General features: G+C 33.4%; 2 protein-coding genes and 1 non-coding gene across 3 annotated transcripts in view; 2 read left to right on the forward strand and 1 right to left on the reverse strand.

The window, feature by feature from the left end:
• Positions 1-2,654: 2,654 nt before the first annotated feature.
• Positions 2,655-2,761, forward strand: LOC132297850 (small nucleolar RNA R71). The gene has a single exon (XR_009479431.1). It is a non-coding gene; the product is annotated as a small nucleolar RNA R71 (small nucleolar RNA).
• A 4,500-nt stretch (positions 2,762-7,261) lies between these two features.
• On the reverse strand, positions 7,262-8,544 carry LOC132296234 (uncharacterized). Its single transcript, XM_059794446.1, has 2 exons — positions 8,536-8,544; positions 7,262-7,570 (listed from the first exon to the last, which is right to left on the reverse strand). Exons 1-2 carry the CDS (start codon positions 8,542-8,544, stop codon positions 7,262-7,264), a joined length of 318 nt encoding a protein of 105 aa, XP_059650429.1.
• Positions 8,545-25,158: 16,614 nt separating this feature from the next.
• LOC132296235 (uncharacterized) overlaps positions 25,159-27,166 on the forward strand; it is a 48,256-nt gene continuing 46,248 nt past the window's right edge. Inside the window, exon 1 of the mRNA XM_059794447.1 lies at positions 25,159-25,614. Within this exon, the coding sequence (XP_059650430.1) occupies positions 25,159-25,614 (456 nt within the window). The remainder of the gene's footprint in view (positions 25,615-27,166) is intronic.

The following is a 27,166-nucleotide window of genomic DNA, read 5'->3' on the forward strand; positions in this document are numbered from 1 at the left end:
CCAGATCGATCTGAAATACATTTCGATCTATTGAACAGGTGAAAAACCTGCAGACAATTTGAATGATGCATAGAGAGGCCTTTTTCATGGATCTCAAAATATTTTCTAAGTGTGGAGTGAAGATCGATCTAAGAAAAAATTGGATCGATCTAGGGACTTTCAAGTCGATCCAAGAAAATTTTCGATCGATGGAACAGATAGATGATTGGATGCAGGAATGGATGTTCGATCGATCGAACATCTTTTGAGATCGATCGAACAGGAACAAAATGCCTATTTTTAACATGAAAGTGCATGCATTCTCAATCATAGTTCCTATCAATGTGTGTGAACCCTAAAACATATCTAGACAACGCAAGAAATGAAATTTAAAATAGAAATGAGGGAGGAATAGGGTTGTGAAACCCTACGAAATGCACTAGTCTTTAACGTCTTTAGTAAGACATTGGGCTCTTTTAGCCTGGATCAAATATCTTGTTATGCATCCCCTCCTTGACGGGGTGAAAAGCACTTTGAATCCCACCCAACGAATGGTTCCATAAAGAACTCATTGGATTTGATTCAAGCGATGTTGATAGTCTTTGGTTAAAACAACTCTTGGGCTTCCATGCCCTTGGATAATTTATCTTTGAAGCAACTTTCTTTGAATTCTCTGTGGTAGACAAAGCATGGAAATGCTCAACATCAAGTAAAGACTCTATTCTTCCACATTCATTATCAAGACATTTTTTTACAACACAAATATCTTCATACTTATCCATTGAATTCTGGGTTGGATTGAAAATATTCAACTTCACCTTCATGTGGCCAAAAGAGATTTTCATTATCCCCGTCCTACAATTGATGTTGGCATTTGCGGTTGCTAAGAAAGGACGGCCAAGGATAACAGGAATTTGGCTCTTGGGATTGGGATCGGTTCTGTGTCAATGACAACAAAATCAATAGGGAAGAAGAACTTATTAATCTTAATCAAAACATCCTCTATGATACCCCTAGGTTTTTTGAATGATCGGTGGGCAAGTTGCAAAACTACCGACGTCGGTTTCAAGTCTCCTAAGCCTAATTTGACATATATCGAGTGTAGAAGAAGATTAACACTTGCTCCTAAGTCTAAGAGAGCTTGATTGATGATATGGTCACCAATGACACAAGATGTAGTAGGTGAACCGGCGTCTTTGAACTTTGGAAGAGTGTTATGTTGCAAAATAGAGCTCATTTGCTCGGTCAAGACCACTTTCCTAGGTGTTTGGCTTCTGTTCTTCCTCTTTTGGGTGCAAAGATTTTTTAAAAACTTACCATAAGCTGGAATTTGCTTGATTGCATCAAAAAACAGAGGGTTAACCTTCACTTGCCTAAACACATCAATGATTTCATTTGTCTTTGTCTTTTGCTTGTCAAGATAAATGGATCCTTTTAAGACATCCGGAAATGGAGCTCTTGGCTTAAAAACTTTTTCAAAATCCTTCTTTGAAATATCATCAACACAAGAATTTTTCAAATCATTTTTCAAATCATGCTTTGATTCATCTTTCAAATCATTTTTGAACTCACTTTTCAAATCACTTTTTGACACTTTCTCACTTGAATGATTATGCATATGCAATGAAGGAGGAATATGATAAGAAACGGGACGGGTGTCAACTTTTGGTTGCACCAGTTCACTCTTTTTATTGGACACACCTACTTGGTTGTCAGTGATTCTCCCACTTCTCAAGGTTGTCACCGCATTGACATGCTCTATTATAGGACTTTCCGATGAGGAATGAGTCTCCACAACACATTATTGCTTTGGTGGGGCATTCAAAGGCATTTTCCCTTTCTCTCTAGCATTTAAAGGACTAGCTATTTGTCCTACTTGGGTTTCTAGCTTAGCAATGGATTGAGAAAGAGAATGAAGCAATTGAGTGTTCACCTCTAGAGTGCCTAGAGCAGTCAAAATTTTCTCTTCAAAGGCGGGACTCCTAGAGTTTCCTTAAGAATAAGATGGTTGATTAAGAAAATGAGAATTAGAAAACTGATTACCATGGGATTGAAATGATGATCTAAAACCTTGGGAACCTTGGCTTTGCAGCTGAGGTGGAACATACTTCCTTTGAAAATCACCTTGGGGAGGGTTTGAGCCTTCCCCTTGGCTTTTCCAAGAAAAGTTCGGATGGTTCCTCCAACTTGGATTGTAATGATTGCCATAGGGATTACTCCCTTGGTTAGTAAAAATAGCATTGGCTTGCTCATGGTTGTCATTTTGCACATGTCCATGGGGACAATTAGAAGTAAAATGCAAGACACTTGAACAAGTCATACATGATTCATTAAATACACGATGATGAACATGATTTGGGGCGGAAGATACTTGATTCGCCGAGTTTTGGTTAATCAAGAATTGATCAAACATTTGAGATAAGGATTTCATCTCGGCGGCTATATCATTGGAGTTGTCAACTTGATACAAGCCAACATTCTTCCTTCCTCCTAGATTTTTACCATTTTTAGAAGACAGAGATCTATGCATGGAATTTTCACTCATACTTTCATACAATTGCCATACATCATTTTCATGCTTATCAAGATAAGAACCACCCATTGATGCATCAAGCATACCCTTATGATTATCTGGTAAACTTTTAAAGAAATATTGAAGTAGTTGCCACTTAGGTATGTCATGATGTGGGCATTTTCTTAGCAAATCATTAAACCTTTCTCATGCCTCATGAAACATTTCCCCATCCCCTTGAGAAAATTCACGAATGGAATTTCTCATGGCGTTAGTCTTTGAAATCGGATAATACTTTTTCAAGAACTCTTGTTGCATTTCAGCCCAAGAAGTTATCGAAAAAGGCCTAAGATTGTCGAACCAATATTTTGCCTTGTCTTTAAGGGTAAAAGGAAAAAGTTTAAGCCTTAACACTTCTTCCTGCATGTCCATGTATTTCATGGTGGAACACACTTAAAAAAACTCATCCAAAGGCTTATAAGGTTCTTTACTAGGAAGTCCATGGTAATTTGGAAGCATTTGAATAGTTTGTGGTTTAATTTCATAGTGATGTGTTCTAAATGGAGGCAATTGAGTGCAAGTGGGTGCATTACATTCATTAGGCACATAATGGTCTCTTAATGCAATGGGAGGATTCACAATTGGTGGTGCTAGACAAACACCTTGATTAGCTTGAACTATGGGGGGTTGTGGAGCAAATATTGGCCTAGGCATTCCCAATGGAACTTAGTCTTGTTGTTGTGGGTGAATGAATGATCTAGGTATGCCTAATGGTACTTCAACATTTTCATGATGCATATTAGGGTGGAGATTGCCTTGTTGGTCTATGTGACCAAGGTCCTCCACATGGTCGTCATTCAAATCATCCATTGGTGAAATAGAGTGATGAGAACTCCCCCTTCCCTAGGATTATGAACAACCGATTCAAGATGCAAATTAGGAAGGACCAGAGTAGGATTCAATGACCTACGACCATGCATACACTAGAAAAGTAAATAACAAGCAAGTAACAATTACTTCACCCCCGTAACAAATAAATCACAAATCTCCACATTCAATGATCCCATACTCCCACGCTTAAACAACATGCAAAGAAAAGTAAATTGCCTCCACGCGGGCTCACGATTTATCTAAGAAATGGAAAACAAGCCTCCATGCGGGCCAACGATTTAACTAGAGCTTGAGTTAGAAAGATCTTACAAAGGGTTCTTAAGCAACTTCAATTCATTTTCTATTTCCAAGCTTTGTTATGCTTCGCATTTTTTAGATTTTTAGTCCTTTTTGTGCTTAGCTTAGCTCCTTGTTTTGAAGTCTCCTTTGCTTAACCTCCTTACTCAATTTCACCTAGCCAAATAAGAACAAACACAATAAGTAACCAAAAATAAAATAAAGAAAAGACACGATCAAAAGAGTAGTAATCCCTAATTGTTTCCAAAACACGACGTTGCCAATTTAATCCCCGGCAATGGCGCTAAAAACTTGGTGTGCCATCACACCAACGCTTAAAAGATGTTCGAAAGATAGTGAATGTGCAATGTGGACAAGTTTTAAATTTATAAATGCCACTACTACCTCTTAACTAAAAATATAGCAAGGGTGAGTAGGGATCGTCCCAAGGGATTAAGGGTGCACTAGTAGTGGAAACTAGGCTTAGGGTTAATAGGTCGAGTGATCAAAGGTAGGTTGTTTGGTTGATTAAACTACAATTAAAACTAAATAAGTTCAATATCAAGCAAATAATTAAAGGATAGAGAAAACAAGAGACAAAGGTCTTGGGATTTAGAGATCACCACTAAGCATCACTTTTCTCTATACTCAATTCACAATTAATGAGGGGAAGGCATATGTTGCAACAAGAGTGAGTGTGTGTGGTTGTTTCAACAAATATGGATGACCAATTAAGTGTATGTTGTCTAGAAAACACAATGAATAGCACAATATATCAAAGTAAGCCATTAATCCTTCTTTAAGCTCACAATCCAAACATATCACAAAATTAAAGAAATATACTACTTGTATTCATAAGTATTGAACATCAAACGACAAACATGGATTGTCCTCCTATTTAACAACTAAGGTAACTACACTACATCTAGACTAATGACATGAAAATTAAACTAATTAGACTAAGGGAGAGGCACAATCCATCAAGAAATGAATATAAACCATCAAATAAATCACAAGAGCATTATATTAAGTACTATGTCTTGACAATCTCTAGATCTATCGCATTAATACATATAGACATGCATCAACAATACAAGAAATAGAGATAAACACATGAACATCTATTCTAGCATACATAGACATATGGATAGAATGAAATGGTCACTTGGAAGAATTAAACCACACAAATTATTGAATAAATGAGATCTATGTGTATAAAGATATCTAAACATGTATTACAACACAAATCCCCTCAAAAATACATGAATCAAGATAAAAAAAAAAAAGCATGTTTGGCTAACTCTAGCCCCAAGAAGATGTCTAGCCACTCATGAATGGTGTCCTCCAACCCTCAAGGGCTATCTCCATGGTAGAAATTCTCCTCTTCTTTAATTAGATGGAAAACCTCTCAAGAATGTCTCTAGCCTGCTCTCCAAGAATATGTTATACAATATGTAAGTTTTGTCAAGTATGCTCTCAGGAATGGCTCATATTCCTTATATGGGTAGGTTAAAATATCACACCCAATAGTCTGGGCTCACACATCAATATTCCTCCAATGATTACACCACGAGCCAACCTTTAATGAGCTGGATTTTGTCTTTTTTCGGGCTTGAGGAAGTTCGGTTGATCGAACTTGTGGTGAGATTGATCGAATATGGCTGAGATCTATCAAACTTTGGCTGGATCGATCCTCCCATGGCGGCGCCTTTTTGGATAAGGACAGATCTGAGATATTTTGGGGAAAGAGACAAAAGTGGTAGGTGGGGTGGTACAACAGGATAAGATGAAATCTTTTCGATCGATCTAAGAATTGTTGGATGGATTGAACTTTGTGGGATCTTTGGATAAGGACAAAAGAGCTTGGATCCATCTTGAAATTTCTTAATCAATGAACTTTCGATCGATCGAACCTGCTGAATTCCATACTTTGCTTCAATTTGCTTCCACTTTGCTCCTTTCTTCCATCCAGCTTGAGTTAGCTTCTTTTAGGCTCTTATTTGACTGAATTAGCTTAATTTGGGGATAAGCATCTAAAAAGGGCTATATCATGAAATTATAGTTCTAAATTATTAAAATATCTTATCAAAAAGAAAAATAAAATCAAATTCTTCTATGCCTTAATTTGAAATTGTGTAATTTTATAAATTCTGTTATTTAAAAAAATTATTATTTGTTGACATGCATCTGTATATATAGCCTTCTATATTTTGATAACTTTTCACTTCTCAAAAATTATATATATAAAGCTTTCTATACTTCAATTTCGGCCAACATGATTTCAATTGACTTGGATTTTTAAGCAACAATTATACTACACTGAGTTTAATAATTGTAATTTGAACAAATCTCAGAAAAGTGAACTTATTTTATCCATAAATATATTATTATGAAAATTTTGCAATTTTTCTCTTACAATCAGAAGTTGGAAAATACAGATCTTTCGATCCATGAGTGTGGACAATAACTAAACACAAAAAAATTATATAGTAAACCAAGTGACATCTACATATCACATCTCTCACTCTCTATGCTGCTAAGTGAAGAATGTGAACAAGCAAAAATAATACATAGTTCAGTACACAAGTTTCTCTAATTTTTCTTGCAGTCGTGAAGTTTCTATGCCAATTCTTGGCCAAATAGCCTGAAAAAGTATATATAAAGTGTTATTACTCTTGTAAATGAGATATGATAATAAATACATTGTGATTTGTGAGAATTTTGATGTGATTTTGATAAGAGGTAGTCTAAGTGTGTACTTCAAGGAATAAAATAATTCACCCTCCAAAGAGCTGAAGAAGTCAACCTAGTGGACATAAGGAGTTTAAATAGAAACTTCTTAGAACAACAAACCAAAAATAGCACTTGCAATTTTTTTTTTTGTTGTTTACAGAACTGAAAAGATCTTTCCAATAAGAATAATCAACTTTAAAGGTAATAAAAAAAAATGTGTCGAATTAAAAGAAAATTAGGGTGTGCCTGATTTGTCATTAAAAAAATATTTCTTTAATTTTTACAGAACTGAAATAAAAAAGATTGTACAAAATGTTTTCTTGGTTTAGTTGTTTGGAAACTGAATTATAAAAAAAAAAAAATAAATAAATAAATAAATAAAAATTATTTTGAAAAAATTATCTTTTATAGTTATTTAAAAGTAATTTTACTCTTTTCTGAATGACAAATCTTGCCGTTCCTTAAATTCTTCAAATATGCATGTTATTTATGGAATAAAAATTTTAATCGAATCAGCATAAACATCATTTTACTAAAAGGAGATGATAAATGCACTCCTCTTAACTAAATATACTTCTTTTACTGTACTTTTTTAATAGAAATAACAAATATACATTTAATTTTTGATTTTGTAAGAACACTTAATCATTTAAGTAAAAATTTTAAATTCCACATCATTTTATTGTTCAATGTATTGCTTCCCAGTTCACTTTAAGCCAAAGTTGCCCTAGCTAGTACTTTTTTTAAAAATGAACAATACTTCTATGAGGATGAACTTCATTTCAAAACACGTCATCTATGGTAGGAGTCATAGTAGTGTATATGATGATTGTGTGAATGTATGTATAAATATACCTGTGAATGGATGCTTTATAAGATCTTGTCACCCTTAGTAGTGTAGATTGCACTCAAAACTTCAACACATTCTTCTTCGAGAACATCTAGAACTTCATGCAACATGAAATTTCTGTTCATACCAGTAATCAATTTCACCTCCAAAGTTGATCCCATTTCTTCAACTGCAAGTACCGGTAACACCGGCGAGGCTTCCAAGCTATGCTCAATCTGATCACCACCCGTGAGTTGTTCCTTCCTTCTATGCAGTTCTTGTATGCTTTCCTTCAGTCCTTTTATGTAGTTAGTCGCTTGCTCCAACAAAACAGGCAATGCTATTCTTTCCTGATCACAAAACAAAAGGCATTAGTTCATTTTGTTTGTGTTTTCATTTTTGTGTGTTTGTGTGTGTGTATATATATATATAGAGAGAGAGATACGTTGGATGTTTGGGTAAAAATGAGAGAGGAAAGGATGGAAAAAAGATTATTCATTTGCATTCTTCTCTTTTTCTCCAATATTGCATTTCTGCCTGCTTTAAGGGAGCCGTAGCCGGGCTGCATTTTCTTTTTCCCTCGAGAATTAAAACCCAATGCTTGCTTGAAATACCGTTTACATATATATATATATATATGTATATGCTTGTATGTGTTTATGCATGTATAGGACTTGAATTCAATTGATTGATCAAGACGCACATCACAAGTTGCACCCAGCTGGTCAATTTTTTGTGCACCTATCCTTTGACCTTAGGAATAAATTGAATAATCGTGCATTAGCTGCGTAAAACTATAATCAAAGTCAAACAAATGTTCTTGCATCATTAAATGTTTGTGACTCAAATTCTTTTTCATAACAACTTTTAGAACAAATATTCTACGTCATTAAATGTTAGTGACTCAAATTCTTTTTCATCACAACTTTTAGAATTTTATGACGGACCTATTTATGTGATTAATTTGAAGTTGAATATCATTAAATTCACGTAAAATTAAGCTCATCAGACTCTTTATTAGTATTACTCTTTCACTACAAAATAGTGAAAATTTGTAAGCAAAGAAGATTTTGATTCCAAATGCTCATGTAATTACTCTAGGCAATATATATATATATATGTGTGTGTGTGTGTGTGTGTGTGTGTGTGTACATATGTATATGTGTATTTGGTGAAAAAACGTTATTTTGGGTCAAACTTTTTTGGGCGTCTCCCCATCCATTCCCATATTCAATTACTTTATTATGTGGTTGGCTACAAATTAGACAATCTCTGCCTTCAATAGGTAGCATTTGCTGTAGCGTTCTTGGTGTACCTTGTTCATTACTGACCTAGAGTCTCATCATCACTTATTTTTCTCATGTCATTTCTCTCCCGAACCTTGTGTTGGAGAGAGAGAATTTTGCAATGGTGGAGTTGGGATCATTAACTCCCTCAAATATTTAATTGAATCCATCATTCACATTCTCTTTGCATAACTCAATAAAGGACATTAATTGTCACGGCAAGGGTGGCGTATATTAATTGAATTCCATCATTCACAATTGTGGGTATTTTCTTTATTAAGAAAAAATAAGTCTTTTGACCTTAATTATCGGCTCTTTTTCTGAGTATAACGTGATTGGATCACATTGGAACTCTTAAAAAAATTCTGTAAATATCTCTTTCTCTTCGACTCATTCCCAACCACGTCTCTTTCTCTTCGACTCATTCCCAACCACGTTGTCTTCAGAGAAAAGTCGGCAATTGAGATCAGAAGGCCTATCACTTCTCTTTTCTCTAATATTCTCTTTGCATCTTTCACATTTGTTGTTATTTTCTCTCCTATTCTTTTTGCATAACTCAATAAAGGACATTAATTCTCACGGAAAGGGTGGCATATACTAATTGAATTCCATCTTTCACGTTTGTTGGTATTTTCTCATACATGTACACCAGAATTACATATACTTTCCTCTCTCCTCACAATATTCACCTTTAAATTCCGTTTATCTTAATTTTCTCTATTTAAATTAGGGGTGGTAAATTACGACACGACACGACACGAGTTAAAAGGGTTTGAGTTTAACATAAACGGGTTTAAGTCATAAAATGGTCGACACGATTAACCCGTTTACTTAACCGTATTGGATTAGGGTTGAGATGGTCAACCCGTGTAACCCGTTTATGACTCATTTAACTCAACATGTTATAACCGTAAATATGACCTATGTAATATTTTACCTGTTTAAACTTAATTACTATAAATAGTTAAGTCATTTCAACATAAACCTTATCTATACTTTATAATTTTCTTTTTATTTTAAATATTTGAGTTAATTAGGACAATTTTTTTTTTATTATTCAGTATTTGATTAAATATTAAATGTCTCGTTATGATAAATAGGTCATTAAATTGGTTAACCTGTTTAATAAATGGGTTGGGTCAGTATTGAAGATTATTGACACGATTATTAAATGTGTTGAGTTTGGGTTTACCTATTTAGTATAATACTTTACCTTGACACGACACAAACACGACTCACGAACATAAATTGCCACCCCTATTCCAAACCTATATCTATTTACAAAGTCTTTAAAACTCAGTTCTTGTCAAATTTTATTATTTGACAAGAATTATACCACTTGCCTGCAAAAAAATTACCAAATTAATGTCAACGCTAAAATAGAAACCGAACAAGATCATTTCTCTTAAAAATTTTGAACCAAAAACCCATAAGGTGAATCTCACCCGTTAAATAATTAAACAGCCGGAGACTTCAACGGTACAATATGGGGTGGTGTTGGCATAGTTAACGTACTCGCTCAAATATTTAATTGAATTCCATCTTTCACATTTGTTGGTATTTTCTCTCACATTCTCTTTGCATAACTCAATAAAGAACATTAATTGTCACTTAATTTGCGACACTTAATCCCTTTGGGGCGTGATGGTGGCAACCTCCATTGCTATTGATGGTTTTGCATGCCTGTTATACCAAACATTTATGGTGTTTTAATTAAATGCGTTACATATATAATTGGTGAATTATATTTTTCGTGGATTCGGAATTTGAATTGCGATTACGCATGTGATTTGTATTTACATGAAAGGTTCTTATATTGGAATATAAAAAATTATAGAAATAAAGAAAGGACCCTTTATCAATAATTTAATAAATAAACTGAAAAAATAATAAGTTAAGCCGATTCTGATAATCATTGTAACAATTGCTCTTTATCATTCTCAAATGATTCTCGATCATCAAAGCCATATAGATTATCGTATTAATTAATAATTAGTTTGATTTATTCGGTAGGTCTCAGTAGGTGATGGGCTAATTAAATTGAGTCCATGGAGATTGACCGAATTGGCGCTACGAAGAAATAGACCTAATTAATTACAGAAGGTGAAAGCAAAGATGAAATCGACAAGGGCAAGTATTTTAGGTCTGCATCTTCATCTCTATTGTTGAACAACAGGTGCTGATTTATTATTATTATTTTTTTTAATCTTTGAGGTTTAGGTTTCTATATCTTATACAAATATATCATTTATCATAAATCTTAATATATAAAATTTTCATTAGACACAAACAAGGGTGTCTGAGATATTTCAAGCTTTAGAAAAAAAAAGAAATTTAAAGTCATTAATTTTAAAGTAAATAAGAGTTAAACTCTCTCCTCTTCTTTTCTATCAACTTCTTTAATCTTAATCCAGTAATTGTTAAAATTGAAAGTAATATTACAGCATATGGAGTGACAATATATAGAAAAAGTGCCATGTATATTACTAGCTACATGCAAGCATGAGAACACACATTCAGTTCAAACGTAGTCATAGTTTACGCAAATAATGTGAAGTTTAAGTTTGTAATCACCAACGTTTGTGCTAACATTTTTTCTTTTGAAAGATCAGATTTTATAAAAAAGGGGACCAACCAAAGGCTAGCCCAATGCTAACCAAAGCGGCCAAACAATACAGCCCAAAAACATTTGTGCTAACATGAGAACACATATTGGTGTTCAAAAGTGATCTTTGTTTATTAAAATAATGTGGGAAACAATTAATTAATTAATTATTATTATAATTATTTTGTGTGTCAAATTTCCAGTAATTAATTAATGTCACCTTCAGATATTGGAAAACAATACCATTTGTGGGGCTCGCCAATTATTTATAGATAAAAGTCGGTTCGTTGAGTTCACATTCTACAAGCTGGGATTTATATTATCACATTTTGTTTTGACAAAAATAGCATGTTGGTTTTCAGTCATGCACTGATATTTTTTCTGTCACTTATTTTGGGACCGCAAGGTATTTTTTTTTCTGTCCAATCAATTTTTTGGAGGGTAAGTTAACTGATGGGGCCGGTGGCCACAGCCCAGCACCACACTATCTAGTACTCATAGACGACTAAAAAGTGGTCGCTTTCCAATGGACTGTATGGTAGACTGAAGTGTCTGTCACAGCAAGGGTGGCATATATTAATTGAATTCCATCTTTCACAATTCACATTTGTTCGTATTTTCTCTCACATTCTCTTTGCAAGTCAAAATCGTGGCATTAACAGTCAAAGTATCAGTCCTTCTGCTGATATACGAAATGGGGGACCGTGGCCCAGAGATGGGAATTTTAGTTTTCAATGCTTCAAGTGCAATGTAGCAAGATGACAATCTGCCCAAATATGTGAGTTACGTCATTGTATTTTGGCTAATTTCGTTATAAAATCAAGTTCGATTGACTTGTAAATTTTTAGTTTGATTTGTTAAGATTCAAGATCAGAAGCAGAATTGAAGTTTGATCATGTTCATAATTCGATACACTCCTTGATGATGAGAATAATACATTTTATTTGAAATGAACAGTGTATATGTAATAGTAATAGTGGAAATGTTTTTGCTCAACAGTATCGAAAATATGAGAAACACTTTTTTTTAATTTTTTATTTATTTATGTTTTCTCCTTTCTTCACAAAAATGGAAAACGTTTTTTGTTTTAGAAAAACAAAATTATATTATTAAACATGTTTTTTTATTTTTGTTTTGCCTTTTTAGGAGCTGACAACAGAAAACAGAAAATAGAAAACGTTTCTAGTTACTAAACGCAGCCTAAGGTAAGTGAGTGTGTGAGGACATTTTCATGACTTTGAAAATTAGGTGTTGAGTCAAAAAATTTCTAAATATTTTTCAAAAGTTTAACTCACCAACTTGAATTGGTTGAGCCCTTTTGAACCGGTTTAACTTTCATAAGTTAATTTTCAAAGTTTTGCTTCTAGCCAACTTGAATCGGTTGAGCCCGGCCCTCTGAACCGGTTCAAGTTTTGTAGACACGTACCTTTTAGGTTTGGCTTTCTATTTTGGATAGACTTTTTCCATAATAATCATGCACAAAATTGACTTTTTTCTAACTAAAATTAGAGTTTCTAAAGTCTATAAAAACATGTTTTTCTCACTTAGGTAGATACAGCTTTTTGCATCAAAATTCTAATTTTATTTGAAAGCCTATTTTGTGAGATTTTTCTGAGAGTATATATACACACTATACACATGAGTGATTTTGGGTGTCATTCTTATTTTGACCGGAATTTGAGCATTGAAAATTGCATCAATATCAATCAAAGAAAGCAGATTTCATTCTTCTATATATTTTGATTTGAAGGGCGATCACACTTTGTAGGGGTTAAAGCATTCACGGAGTGTTGTTGATCTACCAGTAATCTTTCTATAAGGTTCAAGGAATAGTGTGAAGTTGAGAACTGTTGGACGGGAGGTTACAAAGCAAGGGATGTTCAGCAAGTTGGATCTTGGTAGAATAAAAGGGTGTGAGCTTAAGTCAAAGTTCAGTGTATTTTACTTCAAATATAGTGGATCGTATGTTTACGCTCAGGATAGCGCAAAAAGTCTCTAAAGTTTCCAATTGGTTTCTACGCTAAAATTTGGCACCACTGTAACTTTACTTGCTTATTATTCTGTTGTGTGATTGTTAATCAATTGGTAATTTTAATTGAGTAAAATAAAATAAAGAAACACGTGATTAAATCCCTCTAAAAGTATTTCAAAACAAAAATATACCCAACACAAAACAAAAATATACCCACTTGTTCAAAAGCAACAAGGATGAGAAACAAGAGAGCCTAAAGGCTAAGGCAAGGGCCATAAATATGAAATAGGTTTAGAGAAATGGCTGCTGTGTAGGGTCTTCCAGTATAGTCAACTAAGGGCATTTGCATCTTAAGAAAGTAAAAACATTATTTTACTTTCAGAGTGAAAGTAAATTCAAAAATGACGTTTATAAACTTATATCATTGCCACAATTTTATTGTTTAGTAATAAACGTTGAAAAAAGTAGTGTCTATATGTCGTAAAACAAGAATTCACATGTAAATTTACCAATAAGACTCAATCGATCCGAGCCGAGTTGAGCTGAGTAAGGGTTGGTTTGGGCTCTGCTTGACCATATAACAAAGGTGTCCGAGCTTGACTCGAGCTTCCTCATGAATGTTAGAGCTCGGCTCAACCATGCTCGAAGAAGATTGAGCTTGGTTGGATAGCTTTATTACGTAAACAACCTAAAAAAGAAGGTGATTGTGTGCGTAAACTATGAACTATGTATATCCACACACATACATAGTGAGAGAGGGCAAGACATTATGTGTGTAAATATATAAATATATATCTATACACACACACACACACGGGCAATACATTATGTGTGTAAATATATAAATATATATCTATACACACACACACATACATATACACTGGAGAGTATAAATTCATACCTGAAACGATAAATATATATCGCAACTATCTTCCACTCAATTTGATTATTGCTTCAATATATTCACTTTTGGTTCAACCATCCAAATGGATAAATGGAGAGAAGCAATATAATCGAAAATATGACAAAGATAGAGATAGAAACTAGAAATAGAGAGGGAGAGTTAACTATGTGTGTCATCGTCGTCTTTGCTGACGTTGATGAACAAGTTGTTAGCATGGCAGTGCTCTTCTCAACTGCGTAGAACGCTGCCATAGACACGCAACAAAGGTTAAGATTTGATATGAGATAAGAAATGAGGGTTAGAGTTATTCTGGTGGGCTTGAGAATATAGGCCTAGTGTCACAGGCTTAGAGTTTTAGCACCACTCTAGCTGCTCCCGTGCGGCACCAAGAAGTTGCTTCTATTCTCGCAAGTACTTTGTCAGCCTAACTCCCGTGCACACCTTAGCCAACACACTCCCCTCGTGCGCTTACTAGTGTTGTAATTGCCCTCGCCCTCTCCTCACTTGGCTTGCACACTCACATACATTAAGGCACTTCAGTTGGCAAGGATAGAACACTTCTATTACTTCAAAGAATGCTTTGTACAAGGCTAGCACTCAAACTCTCTACAAGGCTCTCAAGACTCACTCTAGGACTTGTTGGCTACAAAATGAAGTCCTACTCCTATTTATAGGCATCCCTATCCCTAATGGATGGCTAGGATGCATTCTAACCAACGGTAGAGATCGATTCTCTAGAATCTTCTCCCACCTTCTTCACACTTCCATACTTATCGACAAGTATCTACAATATTCTAGAACTCTCTATACTACTCCACACAATTCTGGAGAACTCTGGAATATACTACACATATCTAGAATCATCCACACAACTCTAGACAACTCCGAAAGACTCTAGAAACTCCACTCACCATGCAGTTGCCATATAGCGTCCTCCTCAGCGTCTGCGTGTCGCCTGCATGGCACAACCTCCATAGGCGGGGCGTGACACTAGGCTATTTTATTTTGTAAGGGATTTATGTTATATTTTATATGAATTGGGTTGGGATGGGTTAAAATGGGTTTTCCTTGAGGTAAAAATTAAAGAAATGGGCCTATTGCATACATACACATGAAATATATATATATATATATATATATATATTCATCTTTACGAACTCAAAACGAGCCAAATTACAATACTTTCACTTCGATTAGATCGACGGAACATTTTCTACTATAGTCTTTTCATATTATTTTATTTTACTTGAAAAACAAGTTCTCAAACTTAGAGAACAAGTTTAATTGGAGACCAAGATCATTACGTGGGAAGCAAGTAATGTTCTCTATATGTACAGGGTTTGAAAATGTAAATTGTGTGCTAAAAAGTGTCACGAAGAATCCAAAGTGGTATCTCTAAAATACTATATCCCTAGAGTGTGTATACAACTGCATAAAAACATTCTTTGTTTATTTATTTATCCAGGAGTGTTCTGTGTGAGAATTTTACTTGTGTGTATCCATAAGAGAATCGATGTGAGAGATTATCTTATGAAAGTTGAGGGCACCATACTTAATACTTTATACCTTGTGTTATTTTATTTTGTGCATCTTATATACATATCATTCTACATTGGAAATGTTGATTATAATGTTATCCTTGTGTTGATATATATTATTGCAGTATGAGCTGAACGATCAACATCAACATAAAGCCATAAAATGCCTACAAGCCAAATCAAACCATACTGTGAAGTGGTGGACATATTCATTATCGAAACGATTCCAAAGTGAAGAAGCAGTGCATAATGGAATTGATGTGGATCAATGGGATTCCGTAGCTGTTAGATGGATTGGCTGGAAGACACCTGAAGAGATCCTCAAGAGTGCGTCTAGTAGAGCAATTGGGTTGAAACTGACCATGGAATAAATCAATTATGGTGAACCAACATTGAAAATTTGCTGTATTACTGATTCTGGAGATAGATTAGAGTCTATCGTGTTGATCTAGACTATTTGTAATCTCTTTCTTTATAGTGATTTTTTTGGCCGAGCCAAGTCCCATGGTTTTTTAATTTATGGTGTGCAAGTCTCTTTTCCTTTTTACTTTACTGCGCGCACATATTAGTTACTTATTATATTATGTGTGATTAATGAATGCTTAGATGATTATCACGTTTAAATCAATTTTCATATGTGCTCAAGTGGGCAAGCAATTAACTTGATATTGTTAACCACTCAAGCTAGTAAAATCAAATAGGGGTTGAATGATTATTTAATATATTTAAACAGATTTAATTTTTTATTTGATTAAGGTTTAATTATTTTAAATCTAATTTTATTTATTTGGGACATACAAATAGAATTTATAAATGAAAACGGGGTAATTAAAATTCACCAATTGGTATCCTAATAAATATATCAAGTTGATATATTACCTTTCGCACATAATTGAATTAAGTATTATGTATATTTTTAATGAAATCCAGAATTGGAAATCGACCTATTCAACTCCAGAATTGGGAATCGACCTATTCAACCCCCTCCCCCTTAGGTTATATACCAAGGTCATGTTCGCTGCATTTTTTATTGCAATTTTAGTTAGACTCATTTATGAGCTATTTGATAAAACCAGTTTTCTGATCAAGTGGCATCAAATCAGATTATATTTATTTACTGTTAATCTAGTTTGCTTTTTTGAAGTATTGTCTTATTGATAGACACTTTATTAATTAGTATCAGAAAGGGTTAACCTAGTATTGATATACACATTTCAAGTGATATCTAAAGGATTTTTATTTAGCGAATTGCTTTTGCCTATTTGCTATATTTGTTTATTTGTGATATATATTTGTTTATTAGAGCATAGGTTTCTTATATTCAATGAATTTTTCACAAGAAGGAAACTTTATTATGAGACCCATTAGGTTCGATGGAACGAATTATACCTATTGGAAAGTAAGAACACGTATGTTTTTGAAATCCATTAATGAAAAATTTTGGCAGATGGCTGAGGAAGGATTTATCCCTCTTACAGCTAAATCTGTTATTAGAAAACATATTTCTTACCATATTAAGAAAGAATTGTCAAAAAAAAAAAATGTTAATTCTAAATCCTTGAAATCCATATCTTCTAACATATTACCTTCTGAATATAATAGGATCATGCAACCATGAAAGAAGCATGAGACATATTAGGAAAAAACACATGAAGGTACTAAATCGGTTAAAATTGCTAAGGTACAAATGCTCACACATAAATTTGAAAATCTTAGTATAAATGATAATGAAACCCTTAGTGCTTGTTATTCCAAAATAATGAAAATAGTTAATAATTTTTTCATGCTTGATGAACCAATTCCCAAATATAAGGTTGTAAGAAAAATTATAAGATCCTTACCAAAAATGTTTAAAACTAAAGTCACTATGATTAAAGAAACCGGAGATACGGATTCAATAAAAATAATTGATTTAGTAGGTTATAAGTGTCGAATGTTGCACATTCAAACCATCTTATTTATGCATGTTAGTTAGTTTTATTTAATTTGTTCCTTTTATGCCATTTGTGTGTTTTCACCATTTTCAGGCACTTATCCTCAAAATCAAGTTAAATCTGAAATTTCGGAACTTCAAGCAATGCATCCAACCAAGCGAGTCCTCGTTGAAGGCTCTAAATACTTTTTCCACATCTATATTCAATGCCGAGCCCAAGAGCAAAGTCGGAATGGAGAAAGATTGAATTCAAAAAAAGTTGAGCAAAACACCAAGGATGGGCAACTGGTCGCCCACCCATAGCCAAGTCTTGCAAAGAAGAACCAAAGAGTTAGATTTTGGACGACCAGTCACCTGGTCACCTAGTTTCTGCCGCCCAAGTCAGCGCCCACCCCCGTGGCACCTGGCAATTGGTCATCTTTTTGTCTGCATTTTGGCACTAAGTGGTTGAAAAACAACCTACTTTCCCTATTTTGGTGGATCTTGTAGCAGACCATGTGGTCACGAAATTAACCTCTTGGAGGACCACACAAAGCATATATTTGAGTTTGTCTTGCATAGGAGACCTTATCTTCAATTAGAGATAAAAAGGAAAGAGTTTTAGAGAGAAAAAAGGGCTTATTCTTGAAGCTTAAAGCTCATCCATATATTATAGCTTGGAGATGATGTCTTCTTCCACCAAGGAGGTCTCCACCTTGACCATGAGCAACTAAATCTCTTCCTAGGGAGTTGATGTAGCCATCTCCAAGTAAATATGTCTTGATTTATTTGTACTTTGGGAAAACATTATGTTAATGCATAGCTTGTTGTATAAATTTGATTTTGCAAGTATTTTATACTTTGTAATGAATTTCAATGTTTATATTCTCTCATGATAAAACTCTTCTCTTGTGTTGGAAAGAATTTATTATGTTTAAGTCAAGATCATCTTCATAGTGACAATGGAAATGACAAGTTATACACGTGTTTATATGGCATACAAGGCAAGAACTTTGATATATCATACATAGGGAAGACAATTCATGCTACATATGAGCTTAATTTAGATAGGTAGATGGGTTGTGTCAACCAAAGATGAGCTATGCTTAGTTCTTGAATTGTTTGTGCATTCATATTCTTGAAGAATTTGTTGTGAGTGTAACCCACACTAATTCATTCTATGCTTAATATAGTTTTCCCTAAAGTAAATATAATCGAAAATAGTTACAATGGGGTTGGTGAAGTCAATTCCCTAGCCGCCTCTCCATTTGGAAGCTTAATCATTATAATTTCAAGTCTAGTATTTACTTTCAAGCAATTTAGATTACACAAAAATCACCATCCAATCATTCTCGAATTAAACTGGAATTAATTTTGAAAAATTAACGGCCATAAACTTTGCAATCCTCATGGTTCGACACCTTATGTAGCCGTATCCTACAAGGACTCATGCTATTGCGAGTGATTTTAATTGAAAAGAATATCATGTTTTAGAACACATCAGTAGGATCACAAGAGACTTATAAGTAATCCTCCATTTAAGAAAGGCAATAGTCTTACTCTTAAAGTTTCAAGAAAGGATAGTGATTTGAGTATTGACTAATGACGAAGCTTCCAATAAAGATCAATTGTCTAGGCTTATAAATTTAGAGACATTACATGCTTAAATTGTGGAGATTAAGGTAATGTATCTACAAAATGTCTAAAGATTTTTTTTTAAAAAAAAAGGAAAAGAAAAATGAAGAAGGATAAAGGTAAAGCCTTAAGAGCCTCACTTTTTGAATCCTCAATCAATTAGTGATTTTTCTTCTAGTGATGAGGTCAATCAACTTGCTTTGGTAGGAATAAAAGACCTTCACAACACTTCTAAGACTTATACTTCTGATTTAGACACCGATACAGAAGATGATCCCGAAAGTTATATTGAAAGTAAAGTTGAGAATGATTTACATGCATTTTCTAAGTTGCAAACTATTTTTAATATTGAGTTGTTTAAAGAAAATGTTCAATCTAGGAACGCAAATAATGCTTTAAAAAATAAAATTGTTAAGTTTGAATAGAATTTAGAAAAACTAAGGAGATTTTAGCGAAGGAAAAAAATTTACTAGAAGAATTTGAAAGATTAAATACTGATATGAACGGAAAGATAAATTTCTTAGTTAATGAATAGTGAAACATATAATCTATTAAAGACTTTGAGTCTGAAAATTTAAGGTTTAGAAAAAAATCATAAAATGTCTAAATAAGTAGCTACGAAATTCGATTCTAGTACATGCCAACTAGATAATTCGAACTACGCTAAATCTTTGTGTTCTTTGTATGTGACGTGTTTATTTTCTATTGTGTTTTCTTGGTTGTTTCTTGGGTTCGTTGCGTATGTTGTAACAGTAAGCTAATTCAGACAGACTTAGTTCAATTAGCACAATTGTGTTTCTAATTCAACTTCATATCTATCAGTTGAAGATATGTGGTTCAATTACTACAAAGTGGACAGAGTGTTCGCAGAGTATTTGTGTTCTTCTAGTAACCTGTCTACAAGAATTAAGTAGTACCCCTAGCTAGATTCTATAGCAACTGGACGAGGAATCATTAGATAGTCATTGTGTAACACTGCTTCGAGATAGTAAATTGTTTCGCATGAAAAAGTTAAGTCTCTATGTTTTTACTTCATGTTTCCACGTAAAAATATTCCTAGTTTCATCTCTCACTTTACTTTATTTATAGCTCTGTATGGTTGATTTAGTTTTAATTTGGTAAAATTAAATTAATTTAAAAATTAATCAAAAGAGCAAGCTAAACATATGGACAAGATTTGCCTACTTATCGGTGTGTAGGTTAACCTTACTGACTATTGATTTTATCCAATCATAATTGCATAAATAATCTGTAATTACAAAATTAGGAAAGTGATAGATGCGAGTGTGCTTGGTACGGGACTACGTGTCCAGTGAGGTTCAGTAGGTTGATAAATGGATCCTTGGATTATGTTTAAGGGGTTATTTTTTTAGTACCTGCTGGTACATTTGGCGGGTTGGATGATTTGTCCCAGTTACGGTTGTTGGTTGGTCGTTCTTCCTTATCTATTTTGGAAGGCAATGAATGCTTGGATTGTTTGACCATGCGGTTGACTACCACTGGTGTGGTTATGTGTCGGTGTATCTGTGCGGTGGATGACGAGACTAGTGTTGTTGGGAACCTGCTGTCTCGGGTTTAGAATGTGTCGTGTCGTGGTTAGGATTCACTGTCTTAGATTATACATATTCTCTTAAGGACTAAATGAGGTTTAGTATTGACGTGTTGAGCGGCTCTGTGACCTCTATCCTTGTGAATTCTCGGTACATTTTGTACGATTGTGTAGAGTGCATTCGATGTCAAAGCCAAACCTGGTGAGAAGTCCGTTGGTTTAATGCTGAGATGTTATATGGTAAGCACCTGTGTGGGTTGATGAGTGTTGCGCTGGTGGTGATGGAGGGCTGAGGCCGTTTCTTATTTTTCCTGTATGCTGGGCAACGATGTTTATGAGGTGTTGTCTTTAGGGTTTTGTGGTGTGTCCCTTGAGCAAGTGACCGTTGGGTTCCTTTCTTTTAAGGAGGATAGATTTTGGTGAACAAATCTTTTTAAGGATGATAGATTGTAACGTTTGAATTTTTTTTGGATTTACCCGTTATTTTTATTTTATTAATTTGACGTATTTCGATTTACGCACCGTATGGGTCCCGATATTTTCCTCTACATTATTCCATTTATTTATTTATTTTACTTGGGGATTATATGTGAGATATTCGATGTTAAAACAAGTCGTAGTCGAGTTGTAATTCAAGTTACCATATTAGGATTGACATCGACTTTGGAATTGGAAAGTTGTTCGTCAGAAAAATACTGAGATCATTGCAAAAGGAAAGAACAACTTTTTAGGAAGTCGTTTCTTACTTAGGACAAATACCTACAAGGTATATTTTTCAAGTTACCAAAAACAGAATTTTTCCACATTCTATTTGGATTCTATCAAGTGGGAACCGGTACCACAAGTTAGGAACCGGTTCAAGAAGCTAAGATTTGAAAATTCAATATTGTTCTTTGGGAACCAATACCAACATCCTGCTACCAGTACCACTGTTGTTTCAGTTTTAGGAAACTTTGTCCTAATTAGTTTTGAACTTCCTATTTGGTTTCCAAAAGTCCTATGCACGAAATTTCTTTTATTTTTAGAAGTATAAGGTCTTTGAAAATTCTATATAAACACTGAAACACATTTAGGTTTATTCATGGCTTTATCACTATAACTTCATTATTCATAAAAGCCTTAAAAAGATTATTTTTGCAGAAAATCTAAGAGATTTATCTGTCATCTTTCTAGAATATACATATAAACACATAATGAGTTTAGAGTTGTGTTGTTCAAAATCTTGATTGTGACCATACAGTCGCATCTACATTGATCAGAGAAAAGCAGATATACTTTTACATCGAATTCAGATATTGAATAACAGAATTAAAAGCGATCATACTTCGAAGGGCCAAAGCATTCGAGGAGTGTTGTTTAATCTACCTGCTACTTTTCTACAAAGATCAAGCATAAACCTGAGGTTAATTTGCAGTTGGACGAGACGTCGTAAAGCCAGATGATTATCTGCAATTGGTATTTGGTAGAATGATAAGGTGTGAGCCAGAGTCAAAGTTCAGTGTACTTTGTTTCAAACATAGTGGATTAGTTTACTTAGGACTGCACAATCCACGAGGGTTTTCCCGGAAACAGTTGACATATTTTATTAACTGGGGTTTCCTTGCTAAAAATCCTAGTGTCATCTCTAACTCTTTACTTTGTTTAATTTTATCTTGCATGATATTAATTTATTAATTGCTAAAATAAGAAAAGTTAGAAAGATACAGATTTGTTTCAAAAAATACAAAACTTTCTAAATATTCCGTTGCGTATAACTCTCAAATTGGTATCAGAGCCAATCTCTACATAATGAGTTGATCCTTGTGGAAAGTTTTGATTGATTTCAAAATTTTGTTTTAATTATGTCTTATACATTGAAAGAAGGTGGTTCTAATCAACGTGGTCCTTTACTTGAAAAAAATAATTACAATTTTTAGAAATCAAGGATGAGAGCTTATTTGCAAAATTCAAGAGGTAAAACTTAGGTTATTGTTGAATCTGGCTATACACCACTTACAGAAGATAAAACTGTGAATGGTGAAGAAGTCAAAGTTTAAAAAAATATTTTTGCTTTTACTGCTGTTGAAACTTAGTATAATGATGCTAATGGAAAAGCTTTATATGCAATTATTAATTTTGTTGTTCCATCTGAATATTTTAGAATTTCTTATTGTAAAACTGCTAAAGACACTTAGGATAATTTGCAGGTTACTCATGAAGAAACTTCAAAAGTGAAGTTATCCAAAATCCAGATGCTTTCTCATAACTTTGGGAACATCGTGATGGAAGAAGATGAATCATTTTCTAATTTTTATTCTAATTTTCTTGAAATAATTTCTGAACTACGTCACTTAGGCAAAAGGGTTAATGATAAGAAAATCTGTGAGAAAATTTTAAGGTCTTTACCTAAAAGATTTCAAATAAGGGTAGAAACTATCACTGAATATTGGAATTTGTCTAAATCTAAAGTTGATGAAGTTGTATGTTCATTGAAAAATATTGAGATGCAGAATTTTGGTGTGGTCAGTACCTAGTTGCACAAAAGTGGTAAATGTAGTGTGGCCAAGTTTGAATTTATAGAATGCCACTACCACTACTAACTATTAATGTAGTTAGAGTAAGTAAGGATCGTCCTAAGAGAAATGAACGACACTTTGGAATTAATGTTGAATTAGTAGGCCGAATGATCAAAAGAGAGTTTGTTGGTTGAATTATACTACACTTTAAACTAAAGAAATGCAATGTAAAAAAATTAAAACAAATGAGGTATAGAGAATATGAAAGAGGAGTCTTGGGTCATAGAGTTCACCACTAAGCATTACCTTCCTAGACATTTAATATTTGATGGATTAGGGGAATCGTGTGTTGTAAATGAAAGTGTGTGCCATTAATTGAAATATTAAACATGGATGGCTAAGTAAACATGCATTGTCTAGTCAATCTAGTAAATAGCACAATATATCAAATTAAGTCATTAATCCTTCCATAAGTCTACAATTAATGCACACTCATTAGGTTAGAGAAATATACCACTTGCATTCATAAGCATGAAACATCAAACAATAAGAATGGATTGTCCACCTATCTAAGAAAGTAAGGCAATTATACTACAACTAAGCTAGTGACATGAATATTAAATTAATTAAACTAAGGAGGTGGCATAATCTATCAAGAAATAAATATAAACCATCAAATAAACCACAAAAGTAATCCATTGAAGCACCCTGCCTTGACCATCACTAGATTCATAATATCGACACACATAGACATACATTAATGTCACAAAATCTAGAGATAAACACATGAACATTCATTCTAGCATACAAAGACATATGGATATAATTAAATGATTAATTGGAAGTATTAAGCTACACAAATCATTGTAGAAACAAGATTTATATAAATAAGATGTTAAGATAAGAAATACAACACAAATCCCCATTAATTACAAAACATCAAAGTCTAGGAGGCATGCTTAGGGCTATCTTTAGCCCCAAGAGAATGGTTTAGCCACTCATTGATGTTGTCATCCAACCTTCAAAGGCTATCTCCATGGTAGAATTCATCTTCCTCTTCTTGTGTTCTTGATAGAAACCTTAGATAAGTGGAAGAACTTTCCCAAATTGTATGTTTGTCTCTTTAATCTCTTACCAAGTCTCTCTTTCTAACAAACCTTCTTTACTAAAAATAGCCAAAATCCTTATATAGGTAGCTCAAATGTCACACCCAATGGTCAGACCTCGTGCACTAGGACCTCTAAATGATTGCACCACGAGCACACCTTTAATTTTGCTTGAACTTTATTTTTCACATAATTTGAGGTAGTTCGATCGATCACATGGTTGCTCGGATCGATCGAACCATGGCGGCGCACTTTTTGGATAAGGACAAGGTTGAGATATTTTTGGAAAAAGGACAAAAGTGGTAGGTGAGGATAAGATCAAAACAGTTCGATCGATTGGAGGAAAGGTTGGATCAATCGAATAGGAAATTTTCTTGAGGATAAGGACAAAGGGCTCGATCCATCATGGCAGGGTTGGAACGATCATAGTGTGAGCAATCGTAGGTTGGTTCGATTGATCAGAGAAGGCTTTTTCACCACTTTGCTTCCATTTTGCTCATTTCTTCCACTAGGCTTGAGATTGCTTCTTTTAATGCTCTAATTCAGCTGAATTGACTTATTTTGGGGATAAATGCCTGAAAAGGGAAATAACATGAAATTAGACTAAAACGGGAAAATAAGATAGAATAAGGTCCTAGAATATTTAAGATTAAGGGATTTAAATGCGCACTTTTCAGCGCTTATCAAATTTTGATTTAAATCAGAAGGAGAAGAATCCTATTTTAAAATCAACACAGGTTGAGAATTCTGTCGATGACAACTTTGATGATGATTTTGCTTTTCTATTAAGGAAATTTAATCAGATCTTACAAAGACAAGAGAGGAAAAGGAATGGGAACATGGCCAATCCTCAAAATTTTGACAAGTTGTCAAAATTTAGGTTTAATGAAAAGAAAGTAGAAGAATAAAAAGAAACTGAATTCACTTATTAGAATTATGGTGGCGGCATCCAATGTTTATCTTAGTCTTAGGAAAAAGCAAAAGGATAGGAATAAAGGAAAAGTAATAAAAGTTTCTAGTGCTGAAAATTCTGTTTTAAGTGATAATGATTCTCCTCATGATGATTGCAATGATTTATCTTATGTCGCTTTTCTCGAAAAAGGTCCTCATATTGTTACTTTATCTGACTCTGATATTTCAGTTAATGAAGACAATGAAGTTTGTGATGAACATGTACAAGAGGATGAAAAGGATAATGAAAGATTGAAGAAGATGGTCGAAGAAACCATTGAAGTCAAACAGGCTATCAAAAAGTTAACAAAGGAAATTATCCAAGCAAAAGGGGAGAATGAAGATCTAAGAAAACATATTAATGAGGGAAAAAGAAAAGCTTTTGAAAGCAATTCAGTCATCACTGAGCTTAATGATAAGATTATTATTCTTGAAGAGAAGGTAAGTAGTTCTAACTATATGAAAGAATATATTGGAATGAAAATTGAGGATCTTCAAACTGATTTGAAAATTGCATAATATAAACTACGGGGGTTTACTTCAAGTCAAGGTAGTTTGAATAAAATTATAAACATGGGTAAAGATGTGAATGACAAAACTGGGTTGGGATATGAAAAAAGATCATCTAGTAAACAAGGTAAAACAATATTTGTTAAACCTGCTAATGTTTGTATGCCTAAACTATGTTTGCCTGATGTATTACATTTTGATATGTCATATGTGTCTAAACTGTTGCATTACACCTTTTGTGGTAAGAATGGACATAAATATCATTCATATTTTTACAGGAAAAAGAAAGATTTTTCTAAAATTCATTCTCATGATGTTCATGCTAAGAAGAATGTGTATTCTAAGAGGAAAAAGAATTTGTGTCACCTAAGACTTCTAGAGCTTAAAATTTAACTAAGAAATAGGTAAAATATGAAATAAATTTCAAAGAAGTGAGAGTGAAAACTGTATGGATCAGAAAAGATGATTTGATCAAGTATGTGTCTGTTGAGTCCATGGAACTAAGTTCCAACAGGACTTTTACCTTTAAACTGAGTCCTAAGATAATTAGTGACCATGGTTTGTGCTTAAATGAAAATTTTGTTGCCATTGGATCACAAGTTAGGGTTTGGTTAGGGTTCTGAATTTCTGATTATATTCTTCATGATATATGTGTGAAAATTCTTTCAAAGAATTTATAATCTATGTTTGAATGTAAATTGTGACACATGATAAATTGATTAAAATTATATTCTTGGTTTGTAATTTATTCAATGAAAGTTAATTTGCATTGATTAGGAGATTTTTATATTTGAATCTTTTAAGTTCATAAGTTTTTTATACACTAGTCCATATCTTAGAAATTTGATTGAAAATCATTGAATTGTTGACTAGGGTATATTGATTACAAAAGCTATAAAGGTTATTGTCTGAAAATAATAGGAGCTTAAATAAATAAATAAAATGAAAATATTCAGTTTAAAAAGAAAAGAAAGTTTTGAAAATTGCTGAATTCTTAGTTTAGGAAAAGGCTATCTATTGAGATGTGACCAAAAGCTCCCATTAGACTTTGAAGAGGAGTTAATGAGTAAAAAGAAAGGTGGAGAGGAGCTAAATGAGTAAAAATAAAGGTGGAAAGAAAGGTGGAGAAAAGTTGAATTGGGGAATTTTTATTCATAGACAATTTTATCTTGATGTTTCGATCAATATGGTCTGGACAATGATTTAGTAAAAATTGATGAGATTGGATTGCACACACACACATGAACTTACTAGATTGATTTCTAAATGTTTCTATAATATTTGCAAGTTAAATTTCGTGTTGTGATAATTTTTCTAAGAATTGAAATTAATTGAATATTCTAAGGAGTCGAATTTTTTTCGTTCACAGATTTCTCTAAATTCTTTTAGAAATTTGAACATATGTGGACTTGAAAGACTTTGGTTAAACTGCTTAATGATATGTTCTTTTTTTTGTTTTAAAAAAATAAAAATAAAATAAAAA

This window comes from Cornus florida, unplaced genomic scaffold, assembly GCF_030987335.1.
Source record: "Cornus florida cultivar Cherokee Brave unplaced genomic scaffold, ASM3098733v1 CherokeeBrave_3.0.0_Hap2_Chr02, whole genome shotgun sequence".
Classification (NCBI taxonomy): Eukaryota; Viridiplantae; Streptophyta; class Magnoliopsida; order Cornales; family Cornaceae; genus Cornus; species Cornus florida.